Source organism: Myodes glareolus, chromosome 4 (genome assembly GCF_982192425.1).
Source record: "Myodes glareolus chromosome 4, mMyoGla1.1, whole genome shotgun sequence".
NCBI lineage: Eukaryota > Metazoa > Chordata > Mammalia > Rodentia > Cricetidae > Myodes > Myodes glareolus.
Window position 1 is genome coordinate 97,244,233 of NC_142029.1, and position 19,179 is coordinate 97,263,411.

Below are 19,179 nucleotides of genomic sequence, written 5' to 3' on the forward strand. Positions count from 1 at the left end.
TGGACACGGGCTGGTTTCAAAGAGACACGAGGCTGGTAGGTCTTAGTGGGCTTATTTTAATTGAAGCAGAAGAGTAGCAGAGACCATCACCAGACAATGGCATGGCTGTGACTTTCATTAGGAGACAGCGCTTTCGTTAGAATTACATGATGTGGAGCTAGAAACATGGTTAGATATTGGAAGGGGGTGTGGAGGAAAGAAAGAAAAGAGGAGAGAACAGATGACACTCAAAGACAGTGGGCACCCTTGGGAGCCCCTGCTAACAAGCTGAAGTCGATCTAAAATGCACCATTCCAGTTTGAAGCCATAGGAGCCATTTTTTTTTTTGTGTGTGTGTAGTACAAAGAGGCCCAGGTTCAATAACCAGAAACTAGGTTCCTTTCATAGATGCACAGCTCAGACAGCTGGGAATCACCTGTCATGCCTTTCCCTTTGTGTCTGCTTCTGTACCCTTGAAACAGGCAGAGTATTCCTTCCCTGACCCACTTGGAGAACTATGACAAAGTCATGTGAGATGCTGTATGTGAAAGCAGAAACCACAGACCTCTCTATGAGCATTTATAGTGGGAGGTTACTAATGGGAAGCGATAACTTCACTTTGCTCATTCTTTTTCGTCATGTTTCATTTGAAAACTAATACTCATTGACAAGAAGTTATAAGAATAGTAGACAAAAGCCATACACCTACCACTGTTTCCTCAATTATGGTATATTGTGTTAATTGCATATGGATGATAATTAAATCACACATATGTAAATATGTATATACTGTAAGGATGCCATGAAATTTCTATGGATTTTTATCAGTTTTACATGCGTTTGAACACTTCATTTTACATATATAGATTCATGTAACTGCCACAGCAATCAAGATGTGGTAGGGTCTACCCCTAGGCAGTGCCATCCCATTGCCCTCTCCTTCTGCCCTTACTCTCATCAGCCATTGGTCTGCAGTCTGCCATCATACTTTTGCTGCTATAGGGGAATTCCCAGGAATCCACAAGGATGATTCCAGCTAAGACTCTAAGCAATAGTAGAGAAGGTGCCTGAACTGGCCTTGCCCTGTAATCAGATTGATGACACCTTAACTGTCATCGTAGACCTTCATCCAACAGCTGATGGAAGCCGACGCGGAGATCCACAGCCAAACACTGGGCCAAGCTACCAGAGTCCAGTTGAAGAGAGGGAGGAGCAATAATATGAGCAATGGGGTCAAGATCATGGTGGGAATACCCACAGAAACAGGCAACCTGAGCTGGTGGGAGCTCACTGATTCCAGATTGACAGTGGGGGAACCTGCACAGGGCCAAACTAGGTCCTCTGAATGTGGGTGATCGCTGTGTGACTGGAGCAGTCTGTGGGGCCACTGGCAATGGGACCAGGTTTTATCCCTAGTGCTTGAACTGGCTTTTGGGGGCCAATAATAGGTGATGAACAGAACACCAATTTGCCAAATTAATGACTCATGAATGAATGAATGAATAACAGAATAAAATTAAATGTTAGGATTTTCCTCCCAGAACTACTGAAATTTAACTTTCAGTAGTTAACTTGTAACTTGTATTTAACTCAAATATGTTAAATACAAGACTGAACTTGGCCCAGTTGTTGGGGTAGGCAGATAGGGAGGAGCAACCTTGGAGATCACTGGACCCCTCCATCACGGTTGACTTTGGACTCTACCTCCTGTTTCCTCAGCAATACCCAAATGAGAAACATCAGTTTTGCCCCTCCTTAATATTTAAAAGAGCTTTGTCAAGGTCCAGGAAGGAAAAACTACTTTCTTCTGGTCCAAAGAATGTTTTGAGTTCTACCTTTGGCTCTGAATGGAGACATGCATGACCTTCTGACCTGCCCCAAAGATTAGAACATTACACACTATTGTCTGCTTCCTTAGGAGTTCATCTAGCTGGGCCTGTCAGTCATCTGACCCTAAGTCCATTCCCTCAGGAAAGCAGATTTACCTGAAAACACGCTTGGGAGGTGATAGGAACCCCTTAAAGAGACAATGTGCTTCTCCTTCTCCAGAGCCCGTCCCCTGCTGCAGTTGCTTACAGAACTTCTGCCAGGCAGAGAGAACTACTAAGCCCCCCTACCTGTCTGAGTTGCAGCTCAAAGAGGAGAACTTTCCATTTTCCTTCTATTTCTTTTTCCAATACCAACCAAAAGACAAGGCATGCTTTTCCTGACTGCCCCCACCCGGGCCCCCACCAGGATTTCTCACTGTTTCTCTCAAGCCCCTCCCTTTTGGTACATAACTGCTTGCTTGCTGAGGTCTTCTGCTGAGCCTGCTTTCTCTCATGAACCTGAACTTAAAAGGCACAGTTCGCCTCTCTTCCTCTTATCCGTCTCTCTGTCCTAGCAGCTACCTCCATGGTTTATAACTTGCCTGCTACATCTTTTTTCTTTCAAACTAATAAAATGGTTCTGGAACTTTGCTCTGAATCCATTTTAAAATTCTTCTTCTTCTTCTTCTTCTTCTTCTTCTTCTTCTTCTTCTTCTTCTTCTTCTTCTTCTTCTTCTTCTTCTTCTTCTTCTCTCCTTCTCTTTCTTCTTCTTCTTTTTTTTTTCCAAAAAAAACAAGACTAAGAACTCATGGAAGGGAATTCCACTTTCCTAGTGACACAGTGGCCTGCAAACATGAAACTGTGACAGTCAGTTCCCAATTTACATAGAAACCACAGGTTTTTAAGACCGCATTTGATAAGCACACAGAACAACTCTTTTATAAAAGAAAGAGTTGCACACCAACTTTAGGGAGAGTTGAGAAGAGTGTGATTGGGGGGAACAAAAGGAAAAACAGGGCACAATGGACACCAGGCACCAGAATTTAAACAGTGTCTAAAAGCTATATTCCTAGTTCCCTGAGTCCTGAAGCAGCCAGTTACAAACCACTGAAATGTGGAGTGCCGTTGTTACATCATAAAGATGAGGCTAAGCGGCATTCACTAGGCTGAAGAATCAGAAGAGAGCTGCTGCATTTTAAAAAGGGGCTTCTATTAAAATGACTCAAGTCAATGCATTAAGGAGTCAGCTTCAGTTACCTAGAAAACTCTGCAAAAGTAATTCACTCACCAGCTCCCCGAGGTATTACCTTGTATGAGTAGATTGTGTGAGCCACTCACTCACAGGTGAACGGCTGTCATCTTAAAATCTCAGTGGAGGGAGACAGAAGAGAAGACTTCATTATGCTCCCCAAACAGCTGGCCTTCCCAAATATGTCATTAGACGTTGGCCAGGTGTGAGGCATTAGAGAGGATTGCTGTGGTTTTACGAGAAGGAAAGAAACACAGCCCTCTGTAGAGCAGCAAGTCTGTCGAGACTCTCTCTGCTCCACCCCTGCGCCTTTGTATTCCAGTCAGCCATGCACATGGAAGAGCCATCCCTGCTTCTGCTCATCCCAATTACTCTTCTTTTCCGCAGGAAGGATCAGAAAGTAATTCCCGAACCCCTGCTCAACCACAGTGTGTGGCAAACACACCGGCCATTTGCGCATCCAGTCTGCTTACCTGTTTTCAAACGTGCCTACCCTGGTCTACAGGACTCAAATCACGGAGACGGGGTTTTTGTCCTAGTCCTGAGCTCCAGGTTACCTTGCAACAGAACTGTATGTGTGTAAAGCCCGTTGGGCAAGTGTCATATTCTCTATTACGTTCACAAGAGTATATTTTATTGGCACGCCATTATCTGCTACTGAAACCATCACGTATAACTTTTTATATCTAAAGTGATGTAGTCATGTGCTCAGGGGTTTACATGTCAACTGTGAAAACTCAAATGGACAACTGCAGACCGTTTTTCTCCTGGAGATGTCACAGCACTTCATCATGATCCTGGGAAGTGTTGGTGAGGCCTTCTGGATGCTGCCCCTGGGGAACTCAGGTCTACTTTTAATGCTACGGAGGAAACAGTTCAGTTCTTCACGCAGTCTAGGGATTAGGGAAGCTGGGAATCTTTAGACCACATCTGGAAGCCTGTGGTCTTCTTCAACCCCTCTAGCTTTTTTTGGACTGAGGACTTACTTAGGTGTAGCTGTGGGTTTTCATGAGAAAGTGAACCATAACTGTGAAGTTGCTATAGACGGACTCCCAGGTATATGCTAACATGAGGGATATTTGCATCAGGAGAACTAGGTGACACTATTCAAGGTTTCCACCTACCACCTCTCTAACAGGCCATTTTAAAGGGACATGTACCATCACAGCCCTGCCTGAAACCCTCCATTGTCCGACTCTATTTTTAAGTAGTAATCCCATTCCTGTACTTTGATCTTCATGCTTTTTTAAATAGATTTTTTTCCTTCATGTTATCTTTCTTTTTTAATTTCAGATATTCCTTATATTTTTGGGAGTACATCAATGTTTTTGTTACTAGTCTTCTATGTGGTAATGAATTTACACTTTTACTTTCTCTTACTTCTTTCTATGATTTCTAGGAGTTGACTGCATATACTCAGACTGCCATTTTCTGACTCCAGGTTTCAAACCCAGGTCCTTGGTCCTGCTAGGCACACACTCCACCATTGAGACACATGCCTTTCTTAGACTTGCTTGTTACAGCCTAAGTGTGAATAATATTCTTTATTTTCAATTATTTGTCCATTGAAAGATTTTTTTCCAAACCAATACTTTTTATTTATTTCAATTATGTAAGTTCATAATTTAAACCATCTATTTCAGAAACTGCGTCAGTCTTTTGGGACCAGACCTGTGAAGTGAACTTAATTAGATTGCCAAAAGAAACATCACTGTAACCTTAACTCTTATTCATCCATTCTCAACTAACCAAAGACAGCATTTTTTCCTCAAAATGCTGCTTGATATTCACATTGTACTGAATGTTCCTCTTTGGAACAACTGCCTAACTATGAGGAGAACTCAACATCTTTTTAAACAAAAGAAACTCTCAAGTCCACCCAGCAGACGCAGATGTCAAACTTGCAAACTCTCCAGATCTTTTAAAACTTCAGAAACAATGCCTTGCCTTGAAATGTTTAAATGTCATTGCAAGCAAATACGCAAAGACAATGGTACACATGAAGGCTGGCAAACCAAAGGCCAGGAAACAAAGCCCGGCTTGCAGTGGAGCACAGGCCTGAAGATGAAAGAGCAGAGGCAACATTTAAATTTAGAATTTTTTGGGTTTTTTTTCTGACACTGAATTGCAACTATTACATGATATAAAAGGTTGGGAGATGAATGAATCCCTCTTCTTTAAAAGGGAAAACTCTTGCCAGTGTACCATTAGAAAGAATTGCTTCAAAACACTTACACAAAGTCAAAATTCCTTTTACAACATTTTCAGGCTTCAAGAACTATATAGTTGGGATCAAATAAGTATATTCTTGGATTTAAAGCACTTATAAGTACACTCAACTTTACCAAATGCATAAAAATTGGTCTCCCGGTTAGACATATTCTTGTCAATCACATAAAACCTAAATTCTCTCTGGCTTTAGACAAAAGTCACCTGGGGCGCGTGCCTTTAGGAATTTGCACTATGGCTGCACTTAGATCAAACCTGAGCGCTGCAATGCCCACGGCATGTGTTTTAATGCCCTTGTTGATGCTGTGATATTAAAATTTTAGGTTTCAATATCTGTAGTCTATCAAAAATGTTAAGCAGTTTTAATAGCATTATCTTTCTCTAGAAAAAGACAGGGATGAAAATGAATGTTCTTAATATGTGAGGAAGAAAATGGCTACTGTTTAGGTAGTGTTTCCCTTAACAAAAATGGCTACTGCTTAGGTAGTGTTTCCCTTAACAAACTGTCACTCCTTTGGAGTTATTGGGATAACTGATGTCCTAAATTTGGATAAGACTTCGGGACATTATTTCTTATATGTCTACATACTTTAAAATTTTTTAGAATCTAATTTATACTCAGTCTAATGCATTTATTGTAGTGTAAAGTTATATTCATTTTGACTCACTTAAAACTATTGTAACTATCATTTCACTAGCGACTTAGAGCCCCACCCCCCAAGATTGCTCTGCAGTCAGTGATACCCAAAGTCTCCTAGGTAACTGATGACCTGGCTTTTGCCACTCTGGGTTACTGTTTCCTGGTTTAGAACTGGATAATTTAAAGGAAATCACCTGGTGTGTGTGTGTGTGTGTGTGTGTGTGTGTGTGTGTGTGTGTGTGTAGGTGCGTGTGTGTGTGTGTGTGTGTGTGGTTACATCTGTCTTTCTCAGTGTGATTTTGAGATTCATCCATCATATCATGTAAATCAGTGGTTGATTCTTCTGATTACTCAACCTTGGTCTACTGTTTATATTTTACTTACTGTGGGTGTGCTACTTCTAGTGTAAACTGTTGTGAATGACGCTAACACATGCAGTGTATATTTGTGGATATGTACTTTAAGTATATGTTAAATATGTGTTCCACTTTGCAATAAAAAGCCACATTTCCTTCCATAGGGATTACTCAGCTTCACAGTCTGGGTGGATGAGGCTGAGCTTCAGGGGCCCGCTGTCTCACCAACACTTAATATTACCAGCCTATTTAACTTGGTCTTTCTAGTAACTCTATCCACAGTGTGGTTTGATTATCATTTCTATGATAACGATGTTGAGTACATTCTCATGTGCTTCATTTTTCTTTTCATATGTCGGTTTTGATCATTTTTAGGTGGGCTGTTGGGGTTATATGTTGTAAATACTCATTTATAGTTGATGTCATTTTTATCAGAAATAAGTATAATTTTTTCCAGAGACTTGACTTTTCATTGATTTCTAAAGACGTTTTAATGGAAGTAGGGTCTTCATAGAGGCAATCAAGTAACAAACAAACAAGAAGAGGTAGTTGCTATGATTTCTAAAGGATATGGCTTATTCCCTTAGAGAAATGAATAGTTTCCCCTTGCTCATGAGGAGAATGCTACTGAGGATAAAGGCAGAAATCACAGTGACACATTTACAAACAAGTCGTACCCAAGACTGATGGAAAATCACCAGAAGCTAGGAAAAAAAATAAGTAGAAGGAATCAGTCAAGGAAAGGAATCAGCCTGGCCACACCTTGACCTTTGGCACACCATCTCTAACAGCATGAAGAAATACATTTCCATTTAAGTCATGAAGTTTTTCACACTTGGCTAAGACAGCCTTGGGAAATTCAAGCAAGTCTGTCCTTTTTGTTTCCTTCTCAGAGAGAGCTTTCTGAGTTCTAGGGATCTCTGCCTTTCTCAAGGTTATGAAGATTTACTTCCCTGCTTTCTTTTAGATGTCCATTATTTTTACATTACACGCAGGCATATGTGTATTCTCCTAGTCACTGGTTTCATGTTTAGGTTTTCCAATGCCTGAGGGAGCACTTGATTCTTGTATATTCTTTAGAATAAATCACAGTTTCTGGCAACAGTTAATATATCAGATGGCTCTGTGCCCACCCTTGAAAGCTCAGGTAGGAGCACAAGTTTTATTTCCAAGGAGGCAAGGACTCATGTCCTTTTGATTTCCTTCCTACTAAGTCAGAGATGATGGCGACTGATGTTTTAATACCAATTACTGGGTACCCAGTAAGGTCGTGCCTGGAGTAATCCCCCACTTCTACTGCCCTTCTTCCTTGCAGGGTGAACTCTGTGTGTTCAGATCCAGCAGGCATGGCTCTGGATACCTGTCCTGAAAATACTGAGACAGGAGGTCCTTTTATACTCCATGTAGAACAGTGCCAAAGTTCCCAAGGGCGTGATAGCAACCTCACCCTCCACACCCATCTCCGCACAAGTTACTATCATCAACAAAAGTCATCCACTCTTCCTTTCAGTTTGGAGTCAAAGGCTTTCTATCTAAGACATGGGAAGAACTGAGAAAATAATCTCAGCAAGTTTCGTCTCCAGATTCTCTTCCTGGAACGTGGTACTCAGCAGCCGATTTATAGAATGGGTTGCTTTAGAGAAGCCACATGGCTGCATTCACATACACGGTGACTTTCTGGTTGTTGATGTTTCCTTTGCATGAGAACCAAGCAGGCCTTTAATATACACTCTCCAAACTTTCACATAGTAAATACCTTACCCTTGACTGACAGGTGTCTCCATGTTACCGTTGGTTCTGGTCTGCCAATTGCAAGACATAACAGAGTCACACTGCTTCCTTCATTCACCGTGATGTCTGAAGAGATGTTCATTATCTGGGGAGGAACTATAAGGAAAAAAAAGAGAGAAAAAAAAAACACTGAGAATGATTCCTTGCACTTAAAGAGCTGTCAGCCTATAAATATTCATTTATCATGTTATATGTTTGTACCATGAATATCATTTTAATCCCACTTTGCTCATCTTGGCAAAGATCTGGCCTATGACACAATTTACAGAATATGTATAATAGAAAAATTCATTGTACCCTGTTGAGGTAGTTAGTAGGTGCAGATATGGTGGTGGCATTGGCAGAGGATCTGAAGACAGGGGTATGACTACTTATTCATTAGAGGCAAAGTAAAAGATAAATCACAAGGAGCTGCAAGATTCCTTCTCTGTCCACAGGCTCCTTTCTTGTTTACACAGATGACAATAGGTTCCCAGTCACAGCTTGTACCCAATACCTCCCTTCACATTGGCTACTCACCATGTCCAAAGCATTCAGACCCTCTCTAAAGCTTTGAAGTTGAACACAGCATTTCTTCAGAGAATTTTTTTCACCCTTTTTCCTATATTTTATTATTGGTGTTAGTGGTTGCTTATTTTAAGTCTACACAAATCCTTTTTAACAAATATACAGGATTTTTAGTGAAACATCGGAAAATGTGTAGAATACTAAGAATAAAATTGAATAACTGAGCATGGAGTACATACAAACAAAAAGTTTTCATACAACAAAAACTTTCCATTGCTTCATCTAACCTTCAAGCCCTATTCAAATTTTGCCAATTGTTTTTTCCTTTGGTTCGAGAACTTCACGCATGCACTTAATGTGTTTTGAGTAAGCATACACCCCACTCACTTCTCTCTAATTTCTTTCCTACTCCCCCACTATTCTAACTTCACCAGGTATGCTCTCTTTCTGTCTTTGCAAAACCTATTGAGTCTGTCTAGTGCTGTCCTTAGATGGATATAGGATTATCTGCTGGAGCATGGGTAGCAACTTAGGGGCTACCTCCTTCAGTCTACCACATTCTCTCTCTCTTAGCAGCTACCAGTTGCCAATATCTTCTGAACCTGTGGGAGGACTTCAGCGGCTTTCAGTTAAGATGTACAGGTGTCCTATTGTTATGAAAAACTTTGCCTGTTTCACTGCTTTGGCTCTTACAGCATATTCACTTTCTCTTTTATGATGATCCCTGAGCCTTGGGAGAAGGTTAGGACGTAAATATTGCACTTAGAGCTGAACACTCCAGAGTCTCATATTCTCTGCATATTCATCAGTTGTGGGTCTCTATGCTTACTACTATGTTAATTATCTACTGCTCAAACAAACACCTCTAATGAGTGCTGAGAGATCCACTAATCTATGGATATCAAGATAAGAACTTAAGGACAAGTTTAACACTATGCCCATTTAGTAGAATAATAGTATTAAGGTCTCTCCTCTACTGCCTATGACCTAACCACCACAAACATTTTTGCCCCAGCTAACAAACAGTACTAGGCATGAATTCTACTTGTGGATCAGGCTTCAAACACAATCAGAATGTGGTCAGTTGCTCCCAAAACTTTTGTGCAACTGTTGCACCAGGGCATATATTGCTAGTTACTGTACCTTATAGAGTTCTCAGCCTGTAGCTCATAGGGTTCTCAATGGGGTAAGAGTATTGAATACTCTCCTCCCTTGGTATGGCAACAGAGACTTCCAGCACTATGAAAACTAGCAGGGAGGGATGAAACTTCCAGATGAGTATTAGCTTGAGTGCTCTATGGTCTGTGACCTAGACATGTGGTATCTTCAGCAACAGGGTTGTACCATGCAATTCTCGAGAATAAACAAGAGCAAGAATAACAGCAATAACTGTAGTGGGTCTTTTCATGGAGGAAAAGGTCTGTGACCTCAGTGATCAACAACTCAAAAAGAGGTAACCTGTAACTGGTACTTGGCTTTTTATTTGGCAGCCTATGGCCTCTGAAAGAGGCACAGTATTGCTATTATTACAGGATAATTCCATTTAAACTCCTTTTCTATATGTACATGTATATATTTTGGAAAAATTCTACAGCAGTAGGGTTCTATATGGCATTTTCAAATGTCTTAAGTGTTAATTATCCTTTCCCATACTCCCCAATTCTACCCTGCTGTAAACAGAGACTGTTTTTTCATTCCCGGCTACCCATAGCCAAATTATCATACAGAAACTATATTAATTACAACAGTGTTTGGCCGATGGCTCAAGTACATTTCTAACTAGCTCGTATATCTTAAATTAACCCATTTCTGTTTATCTATGTATTGCCATGAGCCTGTGGCTTACCGGTGAGGTTTTGGGATCTTTCTTCTTTGGCAACTACATTTACCTGACTCTGCCTTCTTTCTCCCTGCATTCAGTTTAGCTTTCCCGCCTACCTATATTCTGCCCTGCCATAGCCCAAAGTAACTTCTTTATTAAACAATGGTAATAAAACATATTCATAGCATGCAGATGGGGATCCCACACCTGTCTTCTTTTCTTCGTCCCATTTAACCCCTTGGTTCCATTATTACCATTCCATCTTCATACTCTTCTCATTTCTTAATCTCCAAAATCTTACCTATCCTTTAAAACTCTGAATCTTTTTCTTGATTTCTTGATTGCTAATAATTTCATTCTCTTTGAGACCTCAAATCAATCATTAAACTCTCCATTACTGCTGCCACCTTTCATTGGTTCGTGTTGAGGTTATGATCAATAAAGATATTCGAAGTTGAAAATATCAGAAAGTTCATAATCCATTAAATGTACAAAGCATCAAAATTTAGCAATCCTGCACAACATGGAGGATCGGTGGTTTGATTTCCTTCTTGACTGTAGCATTCAGCTGGAGCTACGGCTCACTACCACTGCCCAGCACCTGAAAGAAGTTCATACCATGTAACACCAGCCTTGGAAAGATCTGAAATCAAAATTTATATCAAGAATTCTACAATATGAGAAACACTTTTGTACTGAACCGCAACATTTTAAGACCCACAGTAAGCCAGGACATAGCTGTACTACAAAGGGAACTATTTTTAGTACCATGCTATTCAGTCAGTTAGAGGCAGGGCTCTGGAGTGCAATTTCTCACCTACTGTGTGATCTTAATTAGTAATTTGTTCTCTACTGTTTGAACTTTGGTGCCTCACCTGTGAACTGGGAGGCACCGACCTCTTTGCTGCATGACTTTAAGCGCTGTCTTATCAGAGTGTTTGATGTAAAATAAGCACTCGATATGTACTGGTTGCTATGGCAGCCACAATGCTGCGGCTGATTACAATGAAAGTGACAATAACATTGTGCAACTGTTTTCTTCCCAAGTACCTGGACAATGTTCACCAATCTCAGGCACTTCAAGCACACTATGATTCTTCATTTTACCTTAATTACCAACTTCACGAAGACCTCAGGATAGAAAATACCTAGATTCCACCTCAACCTTTCTCATCAGCGTTTCTGCTTGGATTTCTCAAGAATTCTCCCTAGACAACTACAATGGATTCTTGCCTGGAGCTTTGTAATGAGTTGCTGAGCACCTTCGAGTCCATCTGACCTACCCTGTCGATGTAGACAGTAGGGCCCGTTGAAGCAATAAAGGAGTCAATCTGCTCCTTTACTGACTCTTGCAGCTCTCCATGGGGTTCCAGGGATAACACACAAGCTCCTCTGTGTAAAAAGCCTCTGCAGCCTGACTACAGTCCTGTATCTATAGCCAGATACCGCTCACGGAGCACACTGCATACCACATGCCCTGAGATTACATCATACAGATCCCCATGCCCTTGGATCATCCAGGTACCCGGAAGACTTCAGTTCCTCCACCTTCTTCATTCTTTTCTGGGAAAGGCATGGCTTATCTTTAGAGAACCACTCAAATGCCACCTTCCTTCTGCTGTCCGCTTCCCTTGTCTTTAATACTAAAGCCCCCCTTCCTGTATCTTCTCATCCAAGCCTGCCTCAGGGAGATGACACACCATGTAGCATTGCAGCTACTGTGGCACCCTGTCTCTTTCCCTAGGGACCAAGTGCATGACTAAAGGTGGGACTCCTGCATCTTGGTCTTCGAGGCTCTCAAGGGCATGAACTGAATTTCTCTTGAGAGGAAGATTTGGAGCACCGTTTGAACAGAATCCCAGTGCTCAGGAAGGCAAAGCTGGAAATCAATACTTTAGGTTTCCTTCCCATTTTTTTTCTTTCAGATCATCAGAATCAGAAGAAAGATGACAGAGAGAAGAGGCACCCAGCCTAGAGTCATATTAGTTTATTTGTATTGCCACCTTAATTACGAATTATTAATTATCAAACAAACAGCTGAAGTGCTGGTAGATTCCCAAGCACCGAAATCATTGGCAGAAGAAAATTATGTTCCGTTCTGACAACCCTGCAGCCCGCAGTTTCACACTGCTGAGACCTCACAGGGAAGACTTTTCAAGGAGAAGCCATAAGTAACCAGCAGAACATTTGAACTCTCGAGGGAATCCACATTAGCAAATAAATAAAAATTGCTTAGCTTATAAATCTGCCATATTGGGGGTTATTTCTGCATTAGGAATTGCCCTGAAATTTCAGTGCACATATTTTACCAAAATACACATAGAAAGAAAGAAAAAAAAACCAGTGCACTTTCCAACTGTACTGTATACTCTGGAGAAAATGGCTCTACCTGTTTTTCAGTATTTTCTGGCTTGTTAAAAAAATAGGTCTGGGCATAGAAATGCCAATATGTATTTTCTCATTCCTATAAAGAAACAACTTTGGTGTAGCTTCCAAATATCTCAGAATAATATCTGCTTTAGGGAGAAGTGCTAGGCCATCTTAAGGTCTCTTTAGGAAGACCCCCAGCGTCTCTCTGGAAGGAATACAGACACTGTCTGGGCAAGCACAGTTGTATTCACGTGTAGTGACTTAATAAGTCACAGCCATGAAACCTTGGGCTGAGACTCCCGGCACAGCATCCAGTCTAGAGGTGTCATTTTTACTGCCATGGTGCTTTTTGTGCTAGTTTAAATAGAGCAGGGAAAGGGGGGACTAAGAAAACTGGGTGTTAATTTGGTGTGATTTCTGCATTCTCCGGGTGACTAGTCCATGTTGCTCACTAGGAAATAACTTCCTGGAACGGATGGCCAAGGCAAGTCAGACATTCCCACACTGCCAGGCGGCACGATCTGTCATTCCTAGCAGCTCAGGAGGATTCTGTCATTTTCTCAAAGGAAGAATGATAAACTCCATTACAAGTACATGGACACTCAATAAGACAGGAAGTGAAGTGATTTGGAAGGAAGAAAGTCCTTTTGGGTCTCAGTTATGAAGCCCTTGGTAGCCAACATTCGTGTCTAATGACTTGTTCAAATTGTTTTACTCTTGAATGGTCTCATGGGCTCCTGAAAATTGAGAAATAACTGGAATAAAATGAAGAACGGAGACATAAGAGTTCAGTAAATTAGCCCAGATTATATAGGTTTATGTTATGTCTTCTTTTGGCTTAATATTATTAGTTTTCCAAATACAATATGTCCATCGACCCTTGGTTTCCAATTTTCCCTGCTCTGCATTCTTCTCTGGGCATTGTCCCTCACAGCCCTTTCTAGAGTGAACAACTTTTCTAACCTACACAAGATAGCATCTCCAGCTTGCTGCAAACCATTGGCAGCCCGAGCCCATCTTAGCCATCCTTACTGCTCCAAAACCATGCATGCTGCTTGCCAAAGGGGTTGTTCAATACTTCTAATATAATTTTTAGTCGGAATTGATCGGAATTGATCTTAGTAATATCATGAAGCTCTATCCTTGCTTCCATGATAAGTTTTTGAAGATAATAAAAAAGTCACTTGGGAATATTTGCAAATTCTCCCACCCCAACATTTAGAGAACAGATCCATGTTTAATGACAATAAGTATCTGTGAAAAATGTGTCTATGTATCATGCTAGTGTTAATAAACGATCAAATAGACACAAAGAAATGAATAGCAATTGTAACTTGAAATACCCAGACTGCACAAAGAAAATGGTAGGCCAGTGTACTTTTACTAAAGGATGACAAATAGAATATTCTCAAGTCCCACTTATAGATGCTCTTGGTCTTCCTTGATGGTGGATCAGGGATCTTGTTTATTTTCATGGATTCTTAGTGTTATGGCGTGAATGTGAAAATTTTCCCATAGGCACATGTGTTTGAACATTTGGTCTTGGGATGATGGCATTGTTTCAGGAGGTTATGTAACCTTTGGGACATAAATACTGATAAGCAGATATAGACCATTAAGAAGGCAGGTCTTTTGTGGGCTAAAGCCCACCCCTGCTCCATCACGAGGTCTCTTCTTCCCTTCTCCTACCATGGACCAAGCTGTCCCAGCAACTTTGTCTTCCTCTCTATGATGGAGTATACCATTCAAAGAATTCCAGCCTGTTGACATTCTGACAAAAAAAAATGTTATCATCTATGAAGTTCATATTGAAGAACGGTATAGTCAAGTTACAGAAACATCATTTAGAAAAATCTCATGGTTTTAAATGTTTAGGATTTTGGGTTGGACTGTTTTCGCAGCTACCCTGGAGTACATGTGGCCCATTAGATACACTTGCTTGAGCCAAAATAAATCCCTTGCCCTTTAAGTTGCCTCTGGTGATGATAAATAAAGTAACTGAAGCTGGGCAGTGGTGGTTCACCCCTTTAATCCCAGCACTCAGAAGACAGAGGCAGGCAGATCTCTGTGAGTTCAAGTCTAACCTGATCTACAGAGTGAGTTTCAGGACAAGTTCCAAAGCCACAGAGAGAAACCTTGTCTCAGAAACAAACAAAAAAACAAACAAAAAAAAGAAGGAAAGAAACTGTTACAGTGGATGACAACAGGACATTCACACAGGAATGCAGAATTCTCAATGCACATCTGTAGTGGCCCTGAACTGTCTATGCATTAATATTATTTGTAGATAATGTTTAACGGACTGCAATCAGGTATCCTGGGGAACAGGTGGATTTCTGACATTTCACTGAGCTCCAGATTGCCAGGAAACATGTACCCAATTTCTGTGCCTACTTCATGGCAACCTGCTTTAGATAATTCACATGACATCTGGAACCTGGTCATTCATCTTCAACCCCACCACCAATGACTTAGCTGACAATCTCATCTTCTGCTGCTTGAAGCGTTACAAAAGTCTAGTCCTGTTCAACTTATTCCTACCCTATATAACAAACTGCATATGCTCACCACAGCTACTATGATTTCCTTGTTTCAGTCCAAATCTTTCAATATACGCCCCTTAAACCTTAAACCCAGCAGACACAGTGCAAGGTTTTTAGCAGGATTTATCTGCTCAGCTTCACTCAGTCTGTCCATGGTGTAACCACAACCTCCTTGCTAGTGTGTGTCTCTGGGGCTGTGCCACCCTTATTCTCTGCCTTTCTACACATTCTTACCTCCGACTAGAAAATACAGCCCTGACTCTGTGCCCAGAACCAGACATCCTTCAGTATTTAACTTTATGATAGCTGAGTTTCTCTCTTCCTCCCAAAGCATTCTTTATCATACTACTTACCCTTGCAAGGGAACTGTTCCATGGCCCGGATCTCTGACATCTACCCTTGGGCTGCTGTTAGACAACACTACGTCTGCCACGGACTGTACCTCCCTTAGAATATAATATGTAGATGAATAGGTTTTCAAGCTGAATATTTTTTATAAAATGTTTCAAGTGTATCCTATGCTAGAGATCTGACGTTTGTTCTTTGATTTCTCTGAAATGTTCAAGACCTTACTCTACTGGTGTGAGTTTTCCTTCTGGGATCAGTTTTAATGGAGTCTTTGCTAATGACTCCAGTTCTTCCCCAAGGGCTTGTCTAATTCAGGCCCTTTTCTTACAGTATCTTCTTAACATTCACAATTTCCTGTATGATACTTTCAGTTGTGTGCTTTTGTGTTCATTGACAATAAATGTTTGTTTATGTGGTGGACTTTAAGTATAAACTTCATAAAGCACAGTGAACCCGTACTTAGGACTGTGCTTAACACATAATAAAAACTCACTAAGTAAGTGTCTACATTTTGTAGATCATTGTGTTCTTGTGATAGGGCAAGCTTGAGCTAGAAAAGGCTTACCTGAAGGCAAAGTTTCCTTTGAACAAAGCCAACAGGGATGGACCCATGTGTTTCTGCATATATTATCTCCACACCCAAATAGTGTTCATCATAGGAAAAATACAGTTATAAGAGGCTGTGTGTCTCTCACTAGGGTTCTGTGTGTCCCTCACTCGGGGAGTCCCGGAGCTCCCCATGCCTGGGCAACACTCACTTTTCTCCTCCTGGATCATGGCTTACCACCTGTAAAGCGAAGCTGACAAAACGTGCTCAGCCTGGTTGTTGCAAGAAGTAAGCATGACTTTACGCAGCACACCAGCACGGTTCTTGGAAGTATGCCAGCTCTTATCAAATGCGAGCTGCGGTTATTCTTCCCTGTGCCCACTGTGGTTGTTGGTGGTGCCATTTGGAAACAAAGAAACAGCTCCAGCCATTCCTGTTGATTATTTCCAAAATCTCAGCCTCATTCACTTTATGTCAGGGTTTATGCATCAAATTTGCCTTGCATTGCTGACAAGGGAAGATTTATTTATGTTTAATTAAGGTAAATGTATTCAATAACTAAGTACATTAATAAATGTGATATACATATAATAAGTATAGTTTTGTAATGTTTTCTATATAACTATAATTATATAGTATTTAATAACATAAATAATAGAATGGAGGTATCCCTGCAAATAATCTTGTTATAAATATAATATGTTCCCACCTGTGGGTATTTCCACTCATGTTGTTGTCTTATTTACACACCCACTCTGGCTATGCCAGGAAGTACTCTAGGCATCCCTATTAGCATCTTCCTCCTTCCTCCTGAGTTTGCACTGAGCCAATGCACAGAGAAGACCTCATATATGTGCATAGAGCAACCCTCAGGTCTCCTTGTGTCTTCCAGGGAGTCTTTCTAGAAGGAACAGTGGACAGGCCTCGGCATCCTGTCCATCCCACCACACAGCCCATCTCAGTTAAGAGCCAACTACGAAAGGGGCAATGTGCCAGGGGGACTGTTAATTCTCCCCAACCAGCCTTGTCAGATAGGCCTCTGTCTGCCATCCCTAGCAGAGCTGGAATCAGTCCTTCGGTTGCAATGGCTTTGTTAACTAATTTCATCCTGATGACATCTCTGAGCTGAATGGGGTAGAGTCTGAAGTCTGAGGACTGTGAAAGTTTGGGTGGGGCCAGCTCTTGAGATGGTGCTACACAGGGGCACCCTGGCGAGAGCCACAGCTCCCGCTTCCGGCCATTGCTTCCTTGTTCTTAAAAACTGCCTGTGTGGCTGCAGTCCTCTGGATGGCAGCACACAGTGGACAAGGACCTACTCAAATGTTTTCTTATCACTAAGAGTGCCCATGCCAGCGAGAAGTCAGGGAGGAGCTTTCCTTTCTTTCACGAAGGGGCGCCAGGACAAAATCACAACAGGAAGCCCTGCTGTTTAAAAGTCCTCAAGGAGGGTTTGGTTTTTTAACCCAGCAGAGAAGCCAGAGTTGCAGTCCTGCACAGGGTCTGGGCTTGTCCTGTGTCTCTCTCCGTTACTGAGACCTGGCCAGCTTCTGTACTGTCCCGAAGTGCCCTGTTGGGAAGTCTGGTCCACTCGTGATGTGTACCACGTTCTGTTCCCTGAGGCTTCCTGAGGCCATCTGCTAACATAACTACTCTCTACTCACTCAGGATTTTAATCTCAAATGCCTTAGTTAAGCTCCATAGTTAAAAACTAACCATCTCTTGACTTGCAATCCTAGACGCTAACATTTGAATACAGTTTCCTTCTGTTTTGGATAGATGTTTTAAAAAGGCACACATTTAAGCCTTCCACTTTTAGCTTTCTGGACTGTAAAATGGGCATAAAAATATTTGCCTTGCAGGTATGTGGATATTAGATTAGAGAGAATGGTTTCAAATTGCCTTAAATGGCCATTGTTACTATTTTCATTTTAATGTTATTATGATGCTCAGGGAATAACAAAATATTAAGAGATCTTGTGAGGGTAATAGAAATATGAAACGCTTTCCATTATAGTCTTAAACACTCAAAACTAATTTACAAAAATAATATAGAAAGTGCTTTTAAGGATTCCATGTTTAATTCTTGTGGGGTTACCTTTCTGCATCCTAATAAGTCAGCTTATTTCCTAAACAAGAGGCAGGAATAAATTGGAAAATGTCGTATTCAAGTTAGCTTAGCTTGTGCAACATTTTGCATATGAAATAGTATAGCAATTTCCTAACAATCAAAATCAGTAACAAACACCACTGTGCTATATGAAGTAAATGAAGGACTGGGTTCTAGTCTCTCAGCCTTGATTGTCTAATCTTTTGCAAGTCCCTTAGGTCACTTGCTGAGAACTGAGTGTGCCTGTATATGTGTTCATGCATTTGTGTTGCTTACTTGCTTTGGATGGTTTTAAAATGAAGGAACCGGATTGCAATTGTTCAGCTCAGGCTTTCTCTGGTTTCACCCTAGACCCATGAACTTTCAGCAATATTACAAGCACACTTTATAAGGCAGCATTGATGCTCTGTGTTTACAATTCAAGCCCTCAGGAAGCAGAGACTGGAGGATTGCTGGTGGTTCAAGGCCACCCTGGGATACACAGTGAGTTGAAGGCCAGTCTAAACTATTTTATGAAACCCTGTCTCAAGAGAAGAAATATGAGAAGAAAGAGGAGGAGGAGGAGGAGAAGGAGGAGTGATGTAGGCGGGTCTTCTGTCTATGTGTTACTTTTATTGGTCAAATAAAGAGACTGCCTTGGCCTTTGATAGGACAGCAGCTTAGATAGGCAGAGTAGACAGAACAGAATGCTGGGAGAAAGAAGCAGAGTCAGGCAGACACCATGAAGCTCCGACCCAAGATGGAAGTAGGTTAGAATATTCCCGGTAAGCCACAGTCATGTGGTGATATACAGATTATTAGAAATGGGTTAATTAAGATGTGAGAGTTAGCCAATAAGAGGCTAGAAAGAATGGGCCAGGCAGTGTTTAAATGAATACAGTT

General features: G+C 41.2%; 1 protein-coding gene across 9 annotated transcripts in view; it reads right to left on the reverse strand.

The window, feature by feature from the left end:
* The window catches only part of Opcml (opioid binding protein/cell adhesion molecule like), a 1,115,999-nt gene that overhangs the window by 108,277 nt on the left and 988,543 nt on the right, over positions 1–19,179 (reverse strand). For all 9 annotated transcript variants that reach the window (XM_085689788.2, XM_085689789.2, XM_048458726.3 and 6 more), the window contains one exon: positions 8,024–8,149. In XM_085689788.2, the coding sequence (XP_085545914.1) occupies positions 8,024–8,149 (126 nt within the window). The remainder of the gene's footprint in view (positions 1–8,023; positions 8,150–19,179) is intronic.